The sequence below is a fragment of the Lactuca virosa genome, chromosome 5 (genome assembly GCF_052849685.1).
Source record: "Lactuca virosa cultivar CGN04683 chromosome 5, Lactuca_virosa_CGN04683_v6, whole genome shotgun sequence".
Taxonomy (NCBI): domain Eukaryota; kingdom Viridiplantae; phylum Streptophyta; class Magnoliopsida; order Asterales; family Asteraceae; genus Lactuca; species Lactuca virosa.
Genome location: NC_136430.1, coordinates 173,429,929 through 173,438,210, shown reverse-complemented (window position 1 = coordinate 173,438,210; position 8,282 = coordinate 173,429,929). Strand labels below are relative to the sequence as shown.

Below are 8,282 nucleotides of genomic sequence, written 5' to 3'. Positions count from 1 at the left end.
AATAATCAAATTAATCAAATTCATGCTTGAATTATTTAATTATGTCTAACAAAATCTTGATGAATTGTACTCCTAATAGAGATATTCTTTTAAAAATACAAAAAATTCAAGAATCTATAAATAATTCTGAGCAAAATCTCAATGATTCTTACAAACCTAATAATCTAGGTACGATTTTAAACAATAATCATATTCATGATGTTAGACAATTCATAAGAGCTAGTATTAAATTTCGTTACAAGCAAATACGTTATCTAAAAACAAAACTATTTGTTTTCTAAAATGATATTTATGTCTTCTAAAAACAAAACTATTTGTTTTCTAAAATGATATTTATGTCTTCTAAATGCTTATGATCAAATAAATGGTATATATATATATATATATATATATATATATATATATATATATATATATATATATATTAGTTGTGAGACTCATATATTATATGAGTTAATTTAAAAAAAAAAGTTAAATATAAAAATATTTGAGAACTTGGAATTTATAAGAAAATAAAAAAAATAATGAATTATTAAAATTAAAATATTTCTTTATCTTTTAAATTTAATTAAATAAACAAAAGAAATTAATGAGTTTTAGTTTGAGAATTTTAAAATTAAAATATAAGTCATCCAATGAAAGTTATAAATAAGAATACCTATAAAATGATATGTGAAAAAAAATTAATTCAAAATAATCATAAAATGACATTTGAGAAATTAAATGAGTGACATGTCACAAAAACATCTTCATTTATTAGACTTAGGCCCCGTTTGATACGCATCTTTCCAGGTTCAAACAGATCTTTCTGGCTGAATGGACCGGAAAGACTGTTTGATTTGCACAAAAGAAGGGGTCTTTCCCGGTAAGACTGTGCACTTACTCTATACACTTTTCATCTCTTCTAATACAAGATAATCCATCAACAAGAACCACAACGTTACCTTTACAAAAAGACAACTGATAAACATATTACATCGTTAAACAACTCTTTTGCTTAATAATATGATGTAGGAGTGGCTGCTGCATGGTCATCTTCATCGTCATCATCCTATCATACAAATATCTTTCAATTTGAGCACTTTACATATTCAACTACCGTGTCATATGTTTCCATGTTGAATGAGCTTTCTGCAAAACATCTGTACACAAAAAATAACTTAGCTATATGAATGAGATTATTATTTAACATTCAATGAATAATAATATATATCTAATGACAACTATAAACACCATACCTGAGTTCATGCCAGAATGTACTCGTTTTTTCCAATAGAAAAGGCTGCAAAGGCTGAAGATGGTTGTTCTGCAATTTTTCAAGGGTTGAGATAAAGAGTGATGTCACCACATGAACGAGCATAACTGGATCTGGATCCCCAAGAACAGCATGGAGTTCCCTGTGTATCCATGGTTCTATTCTTTCTAGTAATCTTTCCTTGTTACTATTTCTTCCCATAAAACCCTAAAAAGGTTAAAAATGTTAAGCATTGGTTTGATCAAGTGAAGGTTAAATGTGATGAATGTTTCATAAGATGTATACCTGCTCAAGCGACCTTCTTGTAGGACAAGGAACAGCACGCAAGTTGTGTTCATAAATGCTGCAAGTACAAAATCATAAAAAAAACATTAGAACAATTACTAGGGAGGAAGCTATGAACACATAATCACTAAAGAATGTTTCCAAACATCCTCGTTCAATGAAAAATTATAGAGAAATAAGATCATTAAAACTCTAATCTCAACCAAAGGTCTTCGTATAATAAATTGTTACAATCACATAGACTAATCTCCAAAGCAGCCACCCAATTAGACTCACACTCCTTAAAGATTTAACTCACACTTTTCTACACAATTTCTTTTTTGAGTCGCTTTGTAATCAAAGCATCGGCTTTCATTTACTATACCTTACACGCCACTGCAGAATTCTCTGTTTGGTAACACCAGGAGGCAACATTTTAGATTGCCCAAATGACCTCTGCCTTGGTAATGGCCTTGTTCTTTTGTTAACAACATTTAATTCCTCTCTTGAAATCCCAACAGCCCTGAAATCAAAATTGAAGGTAAAAATGAAATCAGTTGAGTACTAATATATACAATACCAAATCCTATTTACTTTATATATTCGTAAAAGAAGTGATGAAAAAGGTTCACCTTCGTTGACCCATGAAATCTCTTTGCCTGACATTTGAATGTCCAATACTATTGTTGAATTTTGTATCCCTAAGAGATGATAAATGTTTGGTACGGAATGTTCTAGTATTAAGATCGATTCCGACGAACAGCGAATCGAATTCAGCATTACAAAGCGGACACTTCCTTTTCAGATTACTCCATTTACGAATGCAATCGTAGCAGTAGGCGTGAAAACACACAGTAATTACAGCTGCTTCTTCGATTAGGCTCAAACAAATTGGGCATGATTTGCCAGTAATGGCTGGCCTTAAGTGTTTTCGTAGAAAGCGTTCTTGATTGAGATTAGAATATGGTGATTGTTTGCAGCGGCTAGATGAAGACGATGACGACGACGACGACGACTCCATGTTCCTGTATCTAACGAATGTTGCGATGTGACTCGCCGCCTTGAATGGCGGCTTATTTATGGTCACCGGCCACGAAACCCATCAGAAGCTGCAAAGTTTTTACTTATTAGACTAGATTACAGAAATTAGGCTGTCCATGGGTCGGTTTGGGTCGGTTTTGGACCCCAATCCAACCCAACCCGTAAATGATCGGTTTCTGGTTTTCAAAACCCAATAGGGTCGGTTTCTGGTCGGTTCGGTTTCTCGGTTTCTGATATCGGTTTGGGCGGTTTCTAGGGTTCAACCCATACACTTACGGTTTCTGGGTTTAAACCCATGGGTTTTGGGTTTGAACCCATTTTCCAGAAATGTAACAATTAGTTAAATAATTAAAAAAACACCTAATTGAAGTTAAATACTTCAAAAAACATGAGTTTTACAACCAAATTGTCTATTACAACCAAACACACAATCAAACTAAAACACAAAGTCTGAATTTGTCGATTAGACGATTACAACCAAACACACAATCAAACTAAAACATAAAGTCAGAAAAAAAAAAAACGAGCACAGATCAGAAAAAAAATGAACACAGATCAGAAAATAAAAAAAACGAACCAGACAGCAACTCACAAGCCAATTTCAGAACATAAACACAAGATTCTATATGAAATCAGACAAATTAGGAAGAACTTAAACAATTAAACATGAATTTAGAAAAAACACGAACCGTATTTGACGATACAGAGGAGTTGCAGGTCTCGTTGATGGCGCCGGAGGTTTGGGGCTCCGTTACAGGTCTCGTCGGAGGCTCGGAGCCTCGGATGTGTGCGATCGGCTGAGCGCCTGCCGCCTATCGCCTGAGGACCTTCACTCTTCACTTCAGTGGGAGATGCGCTGATGCGGGAATGCGAGACGAGTAGCGGAGTAGGGCAAAACGAAAATGGGATAAGTAAATGACGAAGGCTTCTTTTATTTATCTTTATTTTTTAATATATATATATATATATATATATATATATATATATATATATATGTATATATATATATATATAAAATAAAATAATCAGTAAAAATGAACGGGTTTGCGGGTTTTATGGGTCGGTTTCTCGGTTTATAAAGAGGGGTCGGTTTCTCGGGTTGAGTGGGTCGGTTTCTGGGTAAAAACCGAAACCGAACCCGAAAACTCGGTTTTTAAAAATTTAAAACCCTAACCGTCGGTTTTGATTCGGTTTCGGTTTTTTCGGTTTCGGTTTCGTCGGTTTTTTTCGGTTTTTCGGTTTCTTGGTTCGGGTTTGCTCACCCCTAACAGAAATGGTCCCTTTGGTTGATAATTCTATAGTTTTAGTTCTATTTTCTTGATTTTGTCAAAAGTAGTCCTTATTGTACGTTTGGATTACATTTTTAGTCAATGTTACCGTTAGACGCCCTTCTGTTAAGTATGATTGTCAGAGAAGTGATTGTAGGAGAGGTCTAAAGATTCCACACTAGGATGAGATTTAAAACCGGAAAATCGGATCGGAATTGGAACCAGAACCGAAACCGTTAGAATCAGAATATGTAAACCATTCCGGGTTTTGGGTTTAAAGAATGACTTTATCCGGGTTTGGGTCGGTCGGGTCCGGGTAAACCGGGTTTAAGAACCGAAACCGATTTTTGTGAAAAAAAATCAAAACATGCATATCTCATTCGTTTGAAGTTGGATTGACATGCAGTTTTTTTCCAACATATAGTTTAGAGTTTGTACATGATTTTAGACTATAATTTTTTCATTTTTAGTTTCATAATTGACTTACAGTCCTCTAAAATCGGGATATCAATGCTGAAAACTTTCAGTTTTTCATTTATTATTATTATTATTATTATTATTATTATTATTATTATTATTTTGTATTATGTGAATATTTTAAAAATGCATATATAATTTGTTTTTGAAGTCGGATTGACATGCGGTTTCCAACGTGTCGCCTAGAGTTTATACATGATTTTTGCCTATAATTTTGTCATTTTTGATTTAATATTCAATGAGTTACAATTCCCCAAAGTCGTTATATCAAAGCTGAAAAGTTCCAGCTTTTCAAGTATTTGTTTTTGTACTTGTACTTGGTATTTTGTAAAAATTCTAAAACATACATATTCATTTGTTTGAAGTCGGTTTGACATAAGGTTTTTTCCAGTATGTAGTTTAGAGTGTGCACATGATTTTATACTATCATGTTGTCATTTTTGGTTTCATTGACTTATAGTCACCTGAAGTCTGAGATATCAAATTTGGAAAATTTCAAAGTTTAACTCACTAAGACCAGAGGGTGTGGTCACCTTTCATATTTTACTTTTTAAGCGTCACGCCAACATTCCTCTTACTCCCTTTCACTCACCAAAAAGGCAAGAAATTGTCACATTTCACTATCTTTAACTTTTTATTTTTTTAAAAAGGCTATTTTATACAAATATTATACTCGTTTTATAGGAAATTAAAAACCATGAACTTTAATTTAATAAATATTAAAAAACTAAATATTAAAAAACTAAAAATAAAATAAAAAATTTGACCAATCACACTAGGACAAAGAGAGTGAGGGGTAGCCTCCTCTCACCCTTTCCCCGGTATGGTGTTCTGAGGTGTGGTTCCCTTTCCCGCTCCCTACCCACCTGTCTAAGTTACTACTAAAACATTCCGGGTTTTTTGGTTCTAGACCTACTTTACCCGGTTGCACTATACCCACTTTGACGTTTCCGGTTCTAGACCCACTTTACTCGACACCGTACCCAGAACTGAACCGAAACCGATTCCTATATACCGGTCCGGTTTTTGGTTCTACAAAATCCTGTTAACCGATTTTTGGGTCCAGGTCCATCCATTCCGGGTTTGGACCCACTTTAATCCCTACTCTACACACTCATTGTGGATTAAACACTCTTTTTCATAGAAAAACTCTGCAGTTTATTTCATACAATAAAAGAACTACATCATTTTTATCATCGAAAAACCATTTTGTTTGCCAACTTTATCATACCCATTTTCAATATTCTTTGTCCTTCGAAGAACTGAAACCCTAAAGAATTTTGGGGCATACATAATCGTTAATCTCTCCCGAAACTACCTTATTCACCAAAGAAGACACCAACAATGAGGCGTGGCCTCTTCACATGCTTCTTCAAAGCTCTGTTAATATATCCTCTAACAAGTCAACTACAACACAAAACACCATGGCTGATTTGCCTCCTCCCCTGAACCACCATATATGACATGAACACGGTGTCAAGATTCAACAACTCCACTTACTCCTTATGTCTCACCGTCTACTGGCTCGACCCAAACTTATCCTCCCCAGCATGTATGAAAAGTGTTAGGTGTATTTTATGCACCTATTTTACATGTTTATTTCCCCCTTTCATTACATTATACTTCCAATTGCTTACATTTAGTTAATAGTTGGGGCATTTGTATGTTTTATTCAGAATGTCTGATACTTCACTATATTTTGAATTATTTTGTAGGCATTGAGGGTATACGGAGAAAGGAGCTATGAAGGCGAGCATGGAGCATAGAGCATAGAGTTTGGATGAGGGAGCATGGAGAGAAGATGGACCAGATGTGTCATGGAAGAAAACTTGCATACATAACCCAAGTCGTTGCACTTCATCATAGAAAATGACCACGTTTAAAATGCGATCTGTGTTACACCGAAACAGGTTGTGTTTTTCATTTTCATCATATATTTGAGCAACACGACTTAGGTTTAAGATAAAATGAAGGTGAAATAAAGATCAAAGGCCAATTGAAGTTTCAACAAAAGCGCGGTCTGTTGCAAAAACTCATGGCCATGAGTTCTAAAACTCATGAGAATAAGTTCAAAAGGCATGATCTAGTAGAAAAAGAGCACGGTCGATGTCTAGACCATGCTTTTAACCTGAGAGCGGTTACCATTTGTGCTAAAATAGAGGAATTTGGCTCATTATGCACATAGACGATTTGTGGAGCACTTGGGGGCGATTTTGGGCGATTTTTGGGGAATTTTGAAGGCTTATAATCATTGCAAACACTACTAATTTCAATTTGTAAGCATTAAACACTTTCAATATCATCTATTTGTTTGATTTGTTTTTAGTCATGTGTGGCTAAAAACCCTAGTTTCTAGTTCTTGTTCAAAACATGTTAATTGTTTGACTTGAAGCACATGACTTGATGTTTGATTCATGATTCTATGCTAGTGATTGTGTTCTTGTTTTAACTAGAATCCTTGAATTTGATTTATGTTTGATTGGGCACTTATATAGAATCCTTGTTTTAACTAGAATCCTTATATTGCGTACTTGTGTAGTTAATTAACTTTTAGGACACCTAATCGTTCTATAAAGTTAATGTGAGGAAACAAGCAATATTATTTCTTATTGTAGAACATATACATCACATGTTTTCACACTTCTGAGCGTATAAGAAGAAATGAACATTGTTGGGAAGCTTGTAGAAAACTTAATGTAGTTTCTCAATATTTTGGTCAAAAATCGACTAAGAGGATATTAACCAAATTATAAGAGAGGCTTTGGTGTTGTGAATAATGTGAGTACTGAATTGAGATAAAAATAACATGAGTGGTTTACAAGGATAAAAATAACCGTTAGACTTGTTAAGAAATAAGAATGACGATTTTCTAGATCCTGATGTATGTTCGGGATCCTGAGACTCTTTAAGATCTGGGATCCTTAGATATCTTTGAGAACCGGGATCCTGGATAGGATTGAGGATCTCGATCCTAATAATTTCCCCAAATTATACCTGCAAAATATTTAAGTTAATTCTGAATTTTTTGAATGTATAATTTTATTTAAACAGAGATAAGATTTTTGAAATTCAAACCCTAACAGATCGGATTTTATCCGTTTGATGCTCATGATGACACAATCAAATCAACTCTCTCCTTCTTTCGTCTCATTTTTCTTGTTTGATGATCATGAGTACAAAGGCACTCCGTTCTTGCTCGAGCATCCTTACTCTTTACGAAGAGGACTTCGTCAATCAAAAGATGTTGTATTACGAAGAGACTTGCTATTTTGATGATAATGACACCGAGTCCTTGAAATCGATCGAAGCTTTTCCTGTTGACATCATTTTCAAGCCTTTTGATGCTAAGGCTAAACCTGGTTTTGTCTTTCCTACATGGATTTGTTTTCCTGAATATCCTTTCTATTGGATTTGGTGTCTAAGCCCATAACTATAACTGGTATGTACTTGACCCGATTGTAGCATGGTCCTTTTAGGTTGCCTTCACCAGTGCAATTTGATAGGATGGATTTTGAGAATAAGGTTATTTATGATTTATTAATATATTACAAGTATAATATATTAATACGAAGTTATTTAATTAGTATTGATCAAGAATTAATTTATTAATTTTGTGATCAAAAGAAGCTAATTAAATATATGAGGATTGATTATGTAAATCAATCATTCTTGTAGTGTGAGCTAATGATCCATGATTATGGGCTAAACTAATCCATGGAGGTTAAACCCATGGAGCATGAGAATGTGGAAAGTCATGGGTTATTTGGGTTTACCAAGCGTAACCCTAGCATGTCCAACACTATAAATAGAACCAATGTTGTAAAACTCCCCGAGTTAGCCGATTACTCCTCCGAGTATTCGCTACTCGGCCCCTTACCGAGGCGAGTTACAGAATCCCGAGTACTTCCCGATCGACCCTTATAGACTTGAGCAGTGTTGTAAAACTCGGTCAACTCAATAATTAATATGTATAATAT

General features: G+C 34.3%; 1 protein-coding gene across 1 annotated transcript; it reads right to left on the bottom strand.

Annotated features, from left to right (window-relative positions):
- Positions 1–733: 733 nt before the first annotated feature.
- On the bottom strand, positions 734–3,467 carry LOC145117161 (RING/U-box superfamily protein). The gene is made up of 6 exons (XM_079053465.1): positions 3,250–3,467; positions 2,152–2,628; positions 1,905–2,042; positions 1,541–1,598; positions 1,239–1,462; positions 734–1,142 (listed from the first exon to the last, which is right to left on the bottom strand). Exons 2-6 carry the CDS (start codon positions 2,538–2,540, stop codon positions 1,070–1,072), a joined length of 882 nt encoding a protein of 293 aa, XP_078909591.1. The 5' UTR covers positions 2,541–2,628; positions 3,250–3,467; the 3' UTR covers positions 734–1,069.
- Between the last annotated feature and the right edge of the window lie 4,815 nt (positions 3,468–8,282).